The 17766-nt window shown below is 38.6% G+C and overlaps 1 protein-coding gene across 2 annotated transcripts in view; it reads right to left on the bottom strand.

Moving 5' to 3' along the window:
- The window catches only part of stxbp2 (syntaxin binding protein 2), a 50964-nt gene that overhangs the window by 7206 nt on the left and 25992 nt on the right, over window positions 1–17766 (bottom strand). For both annotated transcript variants that reach the window (XM_020511647.2, XM_048617931.1), the window contains 9 exons: window positions 17154–17302; window positions 14215–14299; window positions 8255–8385; window positions 7623–7730; window positions 5204–5261; window positions 3020–3085; window positions 2601–2681; window positions 2179–2317; window positions 149–255 (listed from right to left, as the gene is read on the bottom strand). In XM_020511647.2, the coding sequence (XP_020367236.1) occupies window positions 149–255; window positions 2179–2317; window positions 2601–2681; window positions 3020–3085; window positions 5204–5261; window positions 7623–7730; window positions 8255–8385; window positions 14215–14299; window positions 17154–17302 (924 nt within the window). The remainder of the gene's footprint in view (window positions 1–148; window positions 256–2178; window positions 2318–2600; window positions 2682–3019; window positions 3086–5203; window positions 5262–7622; window positions 7731–8254; window positions 8386–14214; window positions 14300–17153; window positions 17303–17766) is intronic.

The following is a 17766-nucleotide window of genomic DNA, read 5'->3' as shown; positions in this document are numbered from 1 at the left end:
AAAATCATTATTGGGAAAGGATTACAGTTACATTTTTGATAAACTAAATTCTTATGTCTTTGTGCAGGAAACAGGATATAACTTTCTCGATTACTATACACAAAGCAAAAACTGAAAATGAAAATTAGTCGGTTTAAGTGGTGCATACCCCGGCTATGATGGTCGTACCCAGGTTCTGAAAGTTTCGGATGATGTTGCTGTCTTCCTGGATGTTTGCATGCTGAATAAGTTTGGTGAGGTTCTCTTCTGTGATCCCTGAAATGACCAAGCAGAGCAGGTTCAAATATAGGAAATAAGATGATAGAAATACAGTAAGAAAATATTTCTTAACTTTCCCCTTGTGGTTCCCAAAACCTCCACCAGAACCAATAACCTGACAGCAACTTAGCCATTCTTTGCATTGGTCACGTAACAGTGGATTTTGATAGTGGAAGACTGACGTCTTTATGGTCCCTTAACCCTGCATCACCAAACATAACTGATTTTCGATCTCAACTGCACTTTCAACCCTAAGCCCTTATCCTTTGATTCCCTCAGTGCCAAAAACTGAAGCGATCTCAGCCTTGAATAAACTCATTGCACAACCACAGGCTTCCGTGGTAGGAAATTCCAAGGACTCACCACCTACTAAAGTGAAGAAAATCCTTAGTTTTCAGTTTTGAATGGACAATCGGATCCTAATACGACATCAGCTAGTTCAAGATTTTCTATCCACAGGAAACAACTTCTCAGCATCAACCTTGTAAAGTCCTCTCAGAATCAATGAGAAAACGATGGCAGACTATTTTCATAGGGAAGACACCCCGACTTAGCTCATGTCTGTCATTAGCCAACGTGCACACAATAACGCCCCATAAAGGGTGACTGGACAGCGATCAGCAGTTAATGTTATTCTCTCAAACCCAACCCTAGCAGAGGCCAAATAACTCAGCAGAGAATGAACTCAATAACATCATGTGCATGGCTCAGTATAGGACCAAAATGGTGGAGTTTAAACAAGCCTCTAAACATTCAGATGGAGAGACTTTCTATTTAAGCTCAAAAGAGCCACTTTACTGAGTATACCAAAAGTTTGTCAAATTACATCAACTAATCTTTTAAATACTTATTTATTTAAATATGCTTCTTCTACAATAAAAGATACATTGTGTGCTCAAGGTCAAGGGGCACTAATTCTATGGAAAAGAATTGGTTGCCTGAAACGAACAAGCAGTGTCAACACAAGATTACAGTTCCATAGAATTTGCCTTCATCCCAACCTGAAAAATAAAGTCCATTTATTTTTTTCGGACATTTTCTAAATAAAAATTTAACTGGAAAGACATGGAAAATTAGCAGAATCAGGATCAACCTCTAGAACAGGCTCGTGTCCACATGGGAAGGTAGTGGGAAATGATACTGGACTAGTAATTTAGAGGCACAGGCTAACAGTTGGGGAACTGGGCTCAGATCCCATTATGGCAACTGTTGGAATTTATATTCAAAATCAATATAATCTGGAATCAAAAGCTAATCTCAGTAACAGTGTCCATGACAATAATCATGGATTATCGTAAAAACCCATCTGGTTCACTGATATCCTTTAGGAAGGGAAATCTGCCATCCTCACCTGGTGTGGCCTAGATGACTCCACATCCATAGCAATGTGCCTGACTCTCAACTACCCTCTGACATGGTCTGCCAACCACTCAACGCAAAGGTACAGGAATGGGCAAATGCTGGGCTTACCAGCAGCACACACAAGGAGCGAATTGAAAAAAAAAAGAACTGATGGCTCAAATCTATTTCACACTGACCAGCACAACCAGAAAAAACTGTCTGGCTGGATTTAAAGCCAGTATGCAGAGGCAAGAGGCCAATTCTAGGCTACCCTGCCACCCAGTTCTCCAGGGCCACTTACTGAATTTTGCTGTCACAAAGCCAAACCATCTCATTGAAGTGATCTTGCAAAACTGCTACCTGTTGTCAACTTCATTATTTTACCACACAATTACAATGCAGGTTTACACACAGAGTTAACATGAAGTTTGTCACCGAGATTGTTCCGAGATCAACTGAGACAAGTTGGTCACGTGAAAGGGGTGAATATTGGTGACCACAACTGCAAGACCGACACTGGGCAATGTTACACTATTTGAAATAAATATAAAAATGAATGTTCTGGAAGTTATGCTGGACCGTTTTTGAGGAAGATGTATAGAAGAATAATCCTGATTTTGTCATAGGGTTTAATGTTCGTATCCAGTAAGATCGGCACAATTATCTTCATTGGATCTTTGACCTTCTCTCCCTCTGAATCAGTGCCCATGGCAAGGTCCTGTTTATAGATCATAAATTCATTTTATTAATCTGACATACATACATGCTATATCATTACAGTTTTGCTTTTTGTTTTTACGTAGAACAACTGTAAAAGAATTTACTTTTATAATATAGCCTGGACATTTCAAAATACGCTTTCAAGCATACGCTTCGAAAAGCATCAAGCAAAAAGAATTTAGATAATTTCACGTTTAGTGTCACTGTAAATCAGTAACTGAAGACATTACTTGCCACAAGTATTGACTTCGGACTGATACACACACACACAATGTACTGACCTGCTCCACTTTACACATCTTTTCTACTGAGCCCTTAAAGTGCTTCATACAGTCTTCAACCAAGTGCAAATGTGTGGAGTACTAGAAGGAAAAAAACAAAACGATTACAAAGAGAGTGGCACCATTGCCACGGCAGTACAAATAACTGAGAAATAAGAGAATAGCAGGATTAATGTAGACAAAACAGGGAAACATCATTCCTTAACTTTAATATAAAATTAAAAGGAAAATAGCTCTTAAAGTTTAACAGTAAAGGACTTCAAATTCTTGAACTGCATCTTGCGCATTCCTCCCCATTCACTAGTGAGAGCTTGTAGTATAGCCCCTGTAGTTTTTCTGCCTTCCAACTTATACTACACATATTCATTGTTCTCCAATCCCCACTCCCACCAGACGTAGTAAAGTTTTGTGGTACTCACTTTGCTGAGTTCCTTCTGATACTGAGGCATTTTCTTTAGTATTTGAGAAAGATCCCGCAGATTAGCCTGAAAGAAAAAGCAAGTGTTTCTGACACTACTTTTACTTCAATTCTCTTCCCTTCCCTTCAAAGGGCTTGGTTCTTGTTGGAGTACACCAACATTGGCAGGCCAAGTAGCTACAATTCATGCTACAGCCTCAACACCAAGCCCTTCACAACTGAATTAAATCATATTCACACCTGGCAATCACTTTCCACCTGGAACCTGAAATGAGGGTCAAGAATGCAGCTGTAGGTGATTATTTTCCCTTTCCCAATCCACATGAAGCCAGAGTCCAATGGAGCCTACACCCCATTCAATTGCTGATCTGATTCCAGACTCTCCAGCAATACAAGTAAATAGAAAATCCTGCTAAAGAAACAATCCTCAACGTTACAAAATTGTAGCTCAAGTCCACTAAAAGGACTGTAAGTAGTAAACAGGCCACACTGAAACAAGTGATGTTCCATGTTGAAATATTTTAGTTGCTACACCACATAATAATGCCCATTACTAAAACTATTCTTTCACACAGCTGCCGTCACAGTGCAGTATACTGTTGCTCATCTTTAGAGCTGTACGTCAATGTCAGTTCATCTATGGCAGATTGTAACAAAGTTTACTTATTTTTTGCACTTATTTTACATGCAACAAATACAGTTATTGATTGGCACAAGTTTGGCAAGCAATGAAACCCCCTTCAGGCAACACTACTGTTGGAAGTTAACATTGCGATGGTGCATAATTATTTGTTATGAAGAAAGTCAGTAGAACTTGGGTTTTCATTTGGAAGGGAGGTCTCAGAGATTCTCTTGTTAGGGGTCATTCCCGAATATTCATTTTTAAACAATTGCTAGAACAAGACACACTGGTTAAAATTAGCACATATAGATTTTATACAGATATCAGGAACAGTATCATAAAGAGTGAGCAAAATATGGAGTGAACACAAGGATAGAAGTGGAAACAAAATTAACTTAAACTTAGAAAATCACTTTTTCTGCCACGAGGTTTAGTGTGGATGGGGACAATGACAGATAAAAAGTACGGTCTCTCTAGATGAACAAAAAAAGGATGCACAGATGGCCTTCCTCACCCATACCTAGCCATTAAGCTTATGTAGGAATGAGGAGTTTTATGTTTTATACATACTAAAGCTGTACAACATGTAAACTTCCCATGTTGCGATCTTGCACTAAATCAGGCAGAGCAAAACGTACTTGGATTTGGCAGCATCATTTTGTTGGTGGGAAAAACATCTCTGGATAAACTTCACAGCACAGATTGTCAGAGCACTGGGATGTCAGCAACGAAGAGCCAGAGCTGCTAACCACAATATTCCAAGCAAACATCAAACCACGTTATGGGTCTTTGATTGATATAGCTGATTGCTTCAGTGTGTCATTGTTTGGTAACATATCTACTGCATGTCAGCAGATTCAATACCAGAAAACTGGCTTTACAAAAAATGTAACGTTAAACAGTAAAGAACCAAAATTTAAAATTAGAAAATATTTATTTTACATAACCTACACAAAGGGGAAAGCTTGAAAGATGCAATTTTAAACAGACAAAAAAAAGAATTGGAGTTCATACCTAGAACAGAAGCACAGAAACAGACCATTCAACCCAACTAATTTGTGATGGTATTTATACTCCAGAATCTTCTGATCCTAGGCTTTCAGCATACCGTTCTATTTCACTTTCTCTCAAATACATCATATATTGATGCAAATATTTTCAATGCATGTGACATCTTTCTTTCGCACTGTAGCTTCCTGTTTTGTATGATCTACAACAGGAGTAGGCCATTCAGCCCTTCGAGCTTGCTCCATCATTCAATATGGTCACAGCTGATCATCCAAATGAGAAACCGGTTTCTGTTTTCTACCCATATCCTTTGATTCCCCTTAGCCTTAAAAACTATATCTATTTCTTGAAAACATTCAAGTGCTTTGGCTTCAACCGTTTTCTGTGGCACAAAATTCCACAGATTCACCACTCTGGGTGAAGACATTTTACACCCTAACTGCCCTCCTCAACAAAAGGTGAAAGAGAGGGACTTTAAAATTAGATTCGTATCCACCACAGCGTGTGTAGAGGGATCTGGAGACTGTCATGAACATTGAAGAAAAGTCTGCTCACCTTATCAGTTGTCATCCTTTTGCTTTCACAGAATGTCTTTAATAACTCTGTTACTTTCCTTCGGAGGAAAAAAAGAACATACAAAAAGGAGATTATGTCTATACGCTCTTAACCAATCCCTTCAAAAGGGTAGAATATGGTTAAAGTGATTTTTTGTATGGATGGTCTAGCCTTGTAGAACCTGGCCACAAATCCAACTCTCAGGAGAGAGGTTTGCACAAATCCCTTTATATGCATTCAGCCGGAATAATTTGCATTTACGCAGCACAGCAGGACATCAAACAGCATAAATTCCCACCACTTTAGAATTGTTCTGTGGATTCAATTGTCAGAAGTCTGTAATAACAGCTATCACATTGTTTCTGGATTAGAACTGGAGTATCATTCAATCATCCAACTCCAGCATAGAGTATTCCATCAATCAGTCTTTTCGTCCGAGTGGTGGAGATTATTCTGAGCACTTTTCTAAACCCAGGTGCCTCTATTTCAATCCCAGCCTTTAAAAGTCTTCTTACAGCCTAGCTGTCACTTAATTCTATTATACCTTGTTTTGATTTTAGAAAAAAAAACACACACTCTGGAATGGCTTCCTAGGTTGCTTGAAAAAAAACACCTTTAAAAGAAAGTACAGGTTGATATTGTTAATTAATTACATTAATTTAAATGATGACAGCCTCTCGGAAATAAACTCCCAAATTTTAACCTTTCATATGTTAAGCATAGGAAAATACAATACAATTTGGAAAAAACCTTTAAGTTTTATTCAAAGAAAGACTGTGATATACAGATAACAAAAGTTGTTGTATAACAAAATGTCTCACACAAGGCTATGTCCTGGGAAAATTCTGATGCACTAGGGGGACAAAGTGAGATTGTACTGCTATTGTAGATTGCTCCATGGAATCCCCAGTCGACTGAGATCAAAAACATTTCTTGAGCTATACAAATTGAAATGATATTAAAGCAGACTTAAGAATTTAAAATTAAGTAACTTCTATACCTCATAACTCAAATAATAAATTACTTCCCTTCCCCCTTCAGACAATAACATCAGTGTTCATCAGCAAAGACTGGGAGGGATCTGCCTTTAGATGAATTTATACGTAAAGTTAATTAAGTGTAATTTTGTCAATTTTCTCACCAGTGCCATGCTATAGCCTCTACAAGGGAAAGTAACCTGAAGTGGAGACACAGCTGTGGGTGGGGCCATAGGAAAGTTCTTGAGAATTATGATTGTAACTTTATTAATGGTAATATGAGCCTGTGCATGTAGAATTAATTCAGTACAGTAGTGACTACCCTTAAAAGTATTAAATATCTGTAATACACTTCAACATGTCCAGCGTTGTTTAGATGAACCTCTTTCTTTCCTTGCTCTTTAGAAAACTTCTTACTACACATTGCTTTTTTTAAAAACACTGTGGATGCACTCCAATTCTTGTTAATTTTCTTGAGTTCTCTACCCAAGCTTGCTCCACCTTGACCTTCACAATAGGTAGAGATGTTGATCCCAAATCTACCCTAATCAGAACAGGAACTGAACCAGTGTCGTTGGCAGCACACTGATCCATCTGAACCAACAGGTTCTCCATTCCAAAAGAATCAGAATTACACCCAAATTCAGATTGCTACAACATGTTGTAGCTTAGATAGTGACATGAGAGGCTCCGATTTCTTTCCATAAGATGACTGATGAGAAATCTTTCTGCCTGCCATTGGCATACATTGAACAGCAACCTGTAACCCTTTCCAAATATGTTTGGCTCATTATAAACATAACTTCTTCGGCCATGCGAAAGGGCTTGAACCCGGAGCTTTTGCCAAAAGCACAAATCTGCCTGTGTATTAATTATGTGGGAATAATTACTACTTGTTGCTTTAGATTACATTCAAGAGGCTAAAGGGGATGGTTGCTATAAATTAAAACTTTGATGGGTAGATGTCAGTTGTTGTCAGGACTAGGCTGGAAATAATGATAGTGTGAGCAAACTTGCTATCCTGAACAGAGGTAGTGCAGATCTGGTTCTGAATTTGCATTTACAAAGCAACAATGGCCTCAGGTCATTTCAAAGCCATTTACAGCAAGTTAAGTACTTTTGAGACAGATTCACAATTCCAATGTAGGGAACGTGGCAGCCAAATTCCACAAGAGACTGTGTGGAGTTTGCACATTCTCCCAGTGTCTCCATGGATTTCCTCTGGGTGCTCCGGTTTCCTCCCACTGTCCAAAGATGTGCAGGTTAGATGGACTGGCCTTGGGGGAATGCGGGTTACAGGAATAGGGTAGGGGTATGAGTCTGGGTGGGATACTCTTCGGATGGTCGGTGTGAACTCAGTGGCCCAAATGGCCTGCATCCAAACTGTAGGGATTCTATGAAAATTGCAGCGTGTCTAACACCAAGTGATAACAAGGACATACTTGGAGACATCAGCAATGTGCATGTGGCGCAGTTGCAGCCAAAGCTCATCATCCTCATCTAGGAGTGTATCTTTCACTCGAGATTCTGCAACTCCTGCAGTTTCATACCTGAAAAACAAAACAAAAAAGTTCTCCAAATCCACATCCAGAAATACTGCGAATTATATGTTGGGTCTGCTTCAATACACATTGCATTTGTAAGTCTTCCTTCCTTTCACTCAAGAAGATAATCGCTTCAACATCTAAACACAATTTTTTTTAAAAACATTGAAATATTAAAAATCAGCAGCTAAAACAAAAACTTCCAATTTTAGTTTACATTGGAGCCCTGAATTGCTACCATTGACACCAAAGACAATGTCCTCTGAAACAGACAAACTGGGAATAAAATATCTGTAAGGTATTGAGAGGAACTCCTGAATACTACGGAAAAATTTCTAAATGCCAGGGTTTTAAATGCTTTGTTTAAGTTGATTGTTGCTGTACACATTGCCATCCTCAATTTTAATGGAACTCCTTTACATCATCCATCACAACTCTTGACATAATGCACCGGAGAACAGGATAATGGAAATTTTGCATTGACGCTTCAAAAACTTTTTATTGGAGTAAATTTTAAAACATAAACTTACGAATAAATGTCTTGATCAATTGGTAACAAATCATAGGCCATAGCCTGGAGGGTCAGCTCGTGCAGGATTGGTGACACTGGGTCGTAGCCCCGGTCGACTATCAGCAGCTGCGAACGGGACTTTTCAGGACCCTAGACAAAAATTGGAGTGGAAAAAAAATAAAAAAGGAGGCACAAGATAAAGGACCATTCGGCCCGATGTGATTTGTCTGTATGCAAAATAATCCCATTTTATGCAATGTGGTGAGGTCACAAGAAGCAACTGAGAAATTTTCCCACATGACAAACAGTTAAAGTCTGGAACGAGCAGCCTGAGACTGTGGTGGGGGCACAGTCAATTGTGTCATTCAAGAGCGAACTAGATTATTATCTGAAAGGATCAATGAAAGGGGCCAAGACACAAAAATGATCCATTGCTCATTCAGATCAGTTGGCCAAATGGTCTCCTTCTGTGCTGTAACAATTCTGAGAATGTGAATAAATGAAAAGCAGTTCAAGAAAAATAAATTAGTCCATCTTCAAAGACAGCTGTACAGAATACAAATAAACATACAAGCACTAGTCAAGATGGGTTTTAAGTAAAAATCTAATTGCCAGATTAACTTTTTTGTCGACCAACATTACTGCAGCAGAAGGTTATTTGTGGCAAATTGCTACAGATTGGTGAAGACCTGTGGTTTGCAATGTTCAAAACTTGCAGGTGGAGGGTGCTGTTGCACAACGAGTTACTCTGCATTAGCAGATGGAAAATCCCAATCCCTCCCTAGTGTTTAGCAAATTTACCGACCTTTTATTCAGGTTTAAGATAACAGCTTACGGCTGTTTCTCAATAGGTTAATTGTAGAGTGACTTCAACCGGCAGGATTTTGCTCTAATGAAATTTCAAAGTATTTTCCCTTAACGTGGAAGTTTGGGAAAATAAAATAAATCCAATGATACAATTTGGACTTCCCAAAAACACCAATGTGTGACATTTATCCTAAGGTAGGGTGGCAATAAATGTAAAACACTACGCAAAAATTCTTCATTAACATTTCTACCATGTGTGTCTTTGAGAATGCAAATACCAATTCTAAAGAATTCTATTTGGAAATATCAGAATCAGAGAGAAAGGCAATAGCGCATAACGTGTTAGATTTTGCAGATAACTGACCATGGAGATCAATTATACATGATATGAGTTGCATTTGAAGATACTGTTAAAAGGTGCAATCTAAAACAAAGGCACAATGCAACAAAGTGGTGGAATACTCTCTATTTACCTGGATTGGGACAGCTCCAACAACACTCAAGAAGCTTGACACTGTTCAGGACAAAGCACTCGACTGGCACCCATCCACCACCTTAAACATTCACTCCCTTCATCAGTGATACACAATGCGGCATTGCGTACCATCTACAAGATGCACTGCAGTAAATCAACAAGTCTCCTTCAACAGCATTTTCCAAACTTGTGACTACTACCAACTAGAAGAAGGACAGAGGCAGAAAATGCATAGGAACACCACTACCTGCAAGTCTCCTGTGAAGCCATATACTATCCTGACTTATAGGTATTAGTGTTATTTTGCAACTCAGGTGCAGCAACTTCTCCATTTTTATCACTGCACGATCAGTAACAAGTAAAATAGCCATAAATTGATGGTACTTTTTAAAATCTGATTCTATTTAAGCTGTGAGCAATTCATGCTCTGTGGATGAAAACAAATGGGACAGCACACCTGCCGTCCTGCTGCCCATTTTCTGTCCGCCTCAGCTGGAAGTGATTTCCATACATTATCCACAAATGGAATGCCATGCTACCGGCCAAAGCAACAGACTAACTACACCAACAGCAAGACAAGATAAAAACAAAGGATATTTGAACCATTTTGAGGGAAATGACGCTGACACAGTGATAACCCAAGACTGTCCCAGCAGATACTAGACATCTAGTCATACAATATCCTTTTGAGAAATTAGATGGCCGGTGCTAAGAACCCAAGTAAGGCAGCAATCAAAAACAGAAATAATGCAACAGATTAAGTCTTCTATAATATATTTTGTCATCTATTGCTGACAGAACTTTAAAAATAAGTTGATTCTTTAGGAAATAGACATGAATAAAGGACTCCAATATAGGTGAACAAGACTTAGGCTTTAATGGGAGATTGTCTGGATAACAAATTGTCAGCTGGGCTCAGCAGGGAACTACAGTTCCACTAAAAAGGAAGGAAATGCATGGAACGCATTTACTGCGGAATTGCTTTCAACATCAGAACAAATTCAGAACGCTGACGCTTACAGACTTATAAATTATATTAGTTAGTTAGTTTCGGTCTGCATCTTTCTGGTTGTGTTAGAGGAGCAGGCAGCTGGGGAGGATAAAAAGGAGAATTTAGGTCACGAACATAAAGCCAAGATGCTGGCCTGTTACGTCTGTACACAGTCCTTTAATATCAGAGTAAAGCGGCACACAGAGCATTGAGTCTTATAAACTGCTTTCGCCATGTGCCATCAGAAGCCTACTGAAATCCTCAACACTAATCACTTCCAGGTACATACAACTGATAAAATTAATCAGCACCAGAAGGCTAAGAAAACTTGGGAATATACAAAAAGTTATTCAACTTCCTAGCAGCTCCAAACCATGTGAGACTTTGCAATTGGCAAGCAACCCCAAATCTTTATCAACATGATATCTGATTAATACAGCACATGGGTCTGCGGTTAGTGACAACGTCAGCAAGAAGTAATTAATCCAATTACTTACCTAGCTGCATCTTTACCAATTCCTCCATTTACATCATACATTGAACTAAATACACAAACATTCAAATCAACAGCCAATATGCTGTCCAGAAAGCCTTCTTGAGAAGTAATTCCATGGCCTTGAAGCTCTTTGGGACATCGTGAAGGTGAAGGCTATGGGCAAAGTGCTGGAAGGTGGGCCTAGGGTAGATTCAGAGGAGTTTTTTGTCTGTGCAGACTCGATGGGCAGAAGGGCCTCTTCTGTACTGTATAATTTTATGATTCTAACATTATCTTTCTTACCTCTCCCTTTAATTGATTGTCATTCAACTACTTTGAATCATACTTTTTTTCTCAAGCTTCCAGAACATTTTTTAAAATTAGCACAGCACAATTAAATGGCTTGATCTTATTTTGTTGACATCATTTTGCACAGAATGTCCATCAAGTACAGTGCATACCTATCAGTTTTACGACAGAACACACTTTGCAAAACGTGCAGGTCAATGCCACGTATGCAGAAAGCTACTACCAAGAACTGACCGTAGATCTGTTGGACAAAGAATGAGACACACAGTAACATGCACCGAAATAAATGCATGGTTATTTACCCTTGGCTGAAATGTGATTGTTCGCATTCTGGAAGAAAGAACAGGAGATTGGAAAATGGACAGGGAAGCAAGGGACAAAAGGAAAAAAAAAGACAGTTTAAAGCAAAAGAAAGATACATTGCAATGCAGACCAATAACTTGAGACCAGTTCACTTCAGAGTCTTGGCAGAGCACTCATTTTGACACATTTGTACTTGGCATTATAAAAAAGTGTTAAAAGTTTAAGTCTACTTTCTAAAATCTGTGATCTGTGGCGTTGCTTACAAGTAGAATGGAGCACAATTACAGTGTTTGATGTTGATATGCTCTATTGATTAAGGGCTCTTCATGGCCAAATCTGGGTAATTGAGATGGACCTGTAAGTATAAATTTATTTTAGCTCTCTGGTTATTTTCCTGGTATTATTTTTTGAAAAGGATTAATATTTACCACGAGCAAAGCTCTGAATTTTCACCTGATGAAAACAAAGAATACTTAAAAATATTCTTGAAGCTGAAAAATCAAGTCAAACTGGTCCATTATCAAAATGGCCAACTATTCATTACATTAGGATTCTGCAGTAACAGCCGAGAACAAATAAAAACAAAAATTTGGAAGTAAATTTTTAAATAGTAAAATCCAAATTCTGAGGGAGAAACATGAACAAAATTACTCTCAACTACTTGAGTGTGTTGACTCTTGTTGGGTAACATTTCCCTGGTGACAGACATCTGCAAAGAGGCCATTCATTAATTCGCAGCCAAGATAAGTGTCTCTACCAGAGAACCAAAAGGCCTGGGTTCAAGTTTCACCTGCTCCAGAGGTGTGTAATAACATCTCTGAACAGATTGATGAGGAAAAGTTAGGAAAATAAACAAAAGACAGACTATTCAAACATTGAGGCTATCACATTAGAATTCTGTCAGCTGTTTGAAACCTATGGGTATTAGGTGCTATTTCTGGAAAGTAAGTCATGAGCTCAATAGGTGTGACGATGCTGTGGCTTTAAGAGGTGCGTTTTGTCCTGGTTTTTTTTCCAGAAAGATTAGGGGACAGGAGCCGAGCAATCTATGAGAAGATAAACAACTTGTGAAGCCTTAGGTGTTTTATTTTTTAAAAAGGTTGGAACAACAGAAGCAGCCTGAACGGGTGTGGTCAAACTCCCACAGAATCAGGTTCTTTAGCTTTCAGCAATTGCTGTTGAGGTCTTGAAGAAGTGAAAGCTAATTTTTCCCCTCTCTGTTACAGCAAAAAGCTGGGGGTTCTGTGTTTGCGACGGGAGTTACATGACACAATCCGTGTTCTGAATCTGCCTTTTGCCAGGGATGCTGTTGTGGGATGTTACCATACTGGAACAGTTAATGATAGTATTACTGTATTTATTTTTGTATTAAGTTTTCCGAGAGGGTTACGTTATTCCAATTCCTTCTTTCTTTTGTTGTATTTTAACTATAGCGAATGAATAAAGTGTGTTTTGCTTTAAATCCAGTAGTTTGACCAATCGAATTGCACCTAGAATGCAACACCTTAGATTTACCTTTAAAATAAGAAAAGGCTAGGGTATAGACTATTTTAAATATTTTGAGGGAGTTTGGTCAGGTCCGTAATAATAGGCCACACAAGTGACCTAGGATTAGGAGGGAAGTTGAAGAGAAGGAGACCTAGGGAGGATGTATTGGAAAATAAGTATTTTGATGAGCACAGGTAAAGATAAAGAGATGTACAGTTGTGGTATGAAGCATTTCCATTTTTACTCTATCCTACCCTCTTTATCCAAGCATTTGATTGTTGGGAGATGTTCAATTAAACCCATCATATATAGTTGCAAGTCAAATTTCATAGGAACAATAATTGCCCTCCGTGGTAAATAAGAGTCGGCCAAGCCAGTACTAACTTAGCATTGATGTATTAAAGACGTAAAATTTAACAAAGTTACTGTCTGTTTAAATCCAAAATTAGATCATAGTAAAGTTCTGTTCATGTTAAAAAAAAAAATTGCAAGCTGTGGGAATATTTGACTGAAGAACCCTGGCTCAGAGCAGTTGCCAAATCTCCACAGGCAAAAGTACTGGAGCTTAGAAACTGCTAAAAGCAAAAAAAAAAAAAGAAATTGCTTTCACATCCTGAGTCAATGGTATATACTGCTAGATCAGCTTCTGCACACATCAGACTGCCTTCTTAGCAAGCCGCTCCATTAGAGTTGTTATTATACTGGTGACACTTCAGTGCCTCTTCATTTCCTCTTCCATCCCACTCCTCAATGATAACAAGGAGGCACTGCGTAACCACAGAGAAATGCTTCAACATGCAAATGTTTTAGTACTTTAAAATGAAATATACACCAAAATCTCTCAGATTTAATTTATGACCAATTTCAAAGCCCAATTTCCCCCCAAAAAACTGACGCGTGACTATCATACAAGGATTATACAGCATAAGGGCTATTTGAGTACAAGGCCTTGCTTTGACTAATTCTCGCGTATTCCTTTAAATCTAATATTCACACTGCTGTTTCTCGGCAAAAATGGCAGTTCTTCCCCAATGTTGTCGACTTTACAAATATTTTCGGCAAAAAAAAGGCATAATTAAAAATGAGACAACAGATAATGAATTGAACAAGTTGGTGATTAATATTACTCACCTCCCCCATGCTGGGATTATCAGCTTTGTATGCATTCAGTTTGTCGTGAATTAGATTTGCCAAAGTTGCATTGATTTCTGGGCCCCTAGAAACACAACAAGGAACTTAAGTTTTGCACACCAAATGATAAGTGCCACCAGCTGCATAAGCTTGCGCTGTGGGTTTTGGAAGCTCAAGCAGCGGCTGGCGTCACTGCAGTATGTTTGTGATACAGAAAACTACATAAATAGCACATTCAGAAAGGTGGTGTAGACAGGGACATGAAAGCAGATAGGGAGGGCAAGCAGTTGGAGAGTCAGACAGATAGTGCAGGAGTCCCCTGGTATGTTGTTCACCAACCAGTTTTTGAGAAGGATGATGGATAGGAAGACAGCTGTAATCAGGGATTAATTGGTTGGGGGATGCAGACGTTTCTGTGACCATGGATGCGTCTCCAGAATGATATGTTGCTTCCCTGGTGCCAGAGTCAAACATGTCAAGAGTGGCTAGAGGACATTTTTGGGAGGGGTTCAGGGAGGGTGAACAGCCACACACAGTAGGCTATGTGAGATTGGTAGGACACGGGTAGGAAGTGGGGCTTGGTTCTACAGTCAGAAATTAGGTGCTATTCTTGAAGTCCTGTTAATCTTCTAAGCGATCTCTGGATGACTTTCAGAGTCACATACAAGTGAGTACAGAAACAGGAGCAGAATATAGTTGAATGAATGGCTGGAAAAATGGGAGGACTCCGTATTTCTGGGCTGGCTCTGGGAGAGGTGGTTCTTGTACAAGCCAGTGGGTTGCACCAGAACAGAGCTGAGACGGAGTTTCTCACAGGGCGCTTGCTAGTACTGTTGAGAGGCCTTTAAACTAGCTGGGGTGAGAGCCAGGAAAGTATAATCAGAGAGTAAATAACAAACAAAACACAGAGACTGACAGCATTAGAATAAAGAGAAAGGAAAGAAGAAATGTATTCTAAATGACTGCAGGTTTGTGAATGCAGAGTATAGTCAGTAAGATTGGCAAGTTACAGGTGCAGATTGCCAAGTAAAATTATGATGTTGTGACAATAAACAAAGATATGCCTCAAGAAGGGAAGGACTGGGTGTTAAATTGTCATGGTTATATGATGTTCAGGAAAGTAAAAATGAAGGGGTGGCAGTATTGGTTAGGGAGAGCATTGCAGTGCTGCAGAAAGAGGATGCCCCAGAAGGTTAAAGGTAAGAGGAGTAGGGCCAATTAGAGACCAAAAAGGGGATTTGCATATGGAGGTGCCAGATTGGCAGAGGTGTCAAATGGATACTCTGCATGGTCTTTATTCAGGATAACTGAATATTGCTTCTATTTAAGTCCCTCTTGAATGCCTCATTTGATACTGCCTTACTTAAACGGAAACAATATTCAGGGTTAAAGGGAAAGGCAGAGTGGCACTAAGTTGTAACATGTTCAGAAATAGAATGCAAAGGAAGGGCTGAATTAAACCCAAACACTTCAGTCATCCAAAGACCAAAAATGGAAATGAAAAGGCTACATTTGACATACACAATTGTTAAATATCAACATTACTTCAAGAGAAATTATACGCAAAGTATATGCCCCAATTTCATGCATACTCCAAATGACTATCATTCCCAAGAATGAATTCTGTCATGCTAGTCAGCAAACACACAGCTAAACAGAGCAAGGGTCAGCTTTCTCCCTGTTCCAAATTTTAGGCAGCATCTCACTTCAGTAACAGCATCAGTACGTTTTCAATTTCCTACATAGGTCATCTCCCTGACCATGATATATTACCAACTCATATGGCAAGATATTGAGTTGTAGGCTTGCTGCCATAGAAGCTTGTTAACAAATATTTAAACTCAATTACCAGCACACCTTTGAGACAACCTTCACTACTAAGTGATCTCGTTCTGTGCTATATTATTCCATGTTTCTGTGAAAGGACATTGGTATAAACCACAGCATTGAAAACTCCTCAAACTGCAGTTTGTAATTTAAATTCTTTTCCCCAAAAAAAAATTTATAGGAAAAAAAACTGAATTCTGTTGTATTTCTATTTCATGCCTTTTTAACAAAATTTGGAAGCTTGAAAAAGGAGAGAGATTGCAAAACTACTTTTGCAGAAATGCAGTAGCAACAGCCTCAAAAAATCCTATTTGTGTTTCACTGAAGCATGAAGGAAAGGGTAGGTTGGGTGCCCAAAATCTTGGTCAAAGTTCTGGATTTTTAAAAATTGCTTTCTAAAAGCAGGACAGTGGAGTGACAGAGGGAAGTTCAAGATGGCTGAAGACCTGATTACCAATTGTAGGGAAAGGAGCAAGAGCTAGAAGATTACAGACAGGAAGGGGCAAGGGTTATCAAAGAATTGAAGGCTTAAATATTTAAGTAAAATAGTTAATTGGAAGAGAAACTAATGTAAGCCAGCAAGAACAGGTTGGAATTGATTCTGAGTAGTGTAACTTCAGATGCTTTACTGGCTTGAATTGAAGCAGATTTTGTCAGCTTCATTTGAAACAGGAAGGAAATGATGTTAAACTCCATATGTTGTATTGAGTGTGTATCTAGCTCCTTGTGTCTGTCACCGAGATCTTCATTCATAGCTATATCAGCTTTAGTTCAATTATTCCAACTCCTTTTACGGAATTCAGAAATAGAAGAACTTAAGATGAATTGTAATTTATGGAGCTTGACACCAATCAGAAGGCAAATGAATAATACAACTATTCAATTACAACATGATGAATATGTGTCTTAATTTCATCTATTTGATGCAGTTCCATAATCTTTAACACAAAACCCCTCAAAAGACCGATTCAGATATTTTCAACTGACCGAGCCTGAACTTTTTTTTTTGGGACTGGAGGGAGGCAAGATTTATAGCCCTTGGCCTGTCACTTTGGTATGCTAGGAAGGAGAAACCATACTTTGATCTCAATGAGACTCGTGAACATACTTACTTCCTATATCTCACAGCTGGATATTCCTTCAATGTTTCACATAATGTTGCAATCTGTTCAGCCAGATCCTCCAGGAGCACACTATTACCATTTGCAGGGTGAGAGCTGAAGAAGTGATGGAATGAATCTGGACAATCCAGTGAGAACACCTTATGGAGATCACACACACTGTCACTGGAATGCCAGCATTGAACATAAGCACACTACACCATAGGCAAGTACACAACAAGTATTTTATTCAAGAAAAATACGAAACATGACTAAGTACTTTTGACAGAATGCAAGATAAAGCCTGCTTTGAATTCAACTTAAAGCAAAAAAAAATTCAGGTTAATATTCTCAGGGTTTACTTTAATAATGCAAGATTATTACAGTAATAAAGCTGTTCAAGGAATGAGATTTATCATGCCAAAAGGTGCATATTAATAACTTTAATAAGTGGTTTGCCCTCAAAGGCAACTGTATCTATGGAACTGCCACAAAAGTATTAATTATTCAATCCTGAAACAATGGAGTGCCCTCTGGTTTAAAGAGCAAGGTTTATTCTATAGATATTTAAAAATGTTCTGTTATGAAGAAGAAAAAACACACATTTATATTAGTTTAAAAAAGT

This window comes from Rhincodon typus, chromosome 38 (genome assembly GCF_021869965.1).
Source record: "Rhincodon typus isolate 14 chromosome 38, sRhiTyp1.1, whole genome shotgun sequence".
NCBI classification, from domain to species: Eukaryota; Metazoa; Chordata; class Chondrichthyes; order Orectolobiformes; family Rhincodontidae; genus Rhincodon; species Rhincodon typus.
This window is presented reverse-complemented; position numbering and strand designations above follow the sequence as displayed.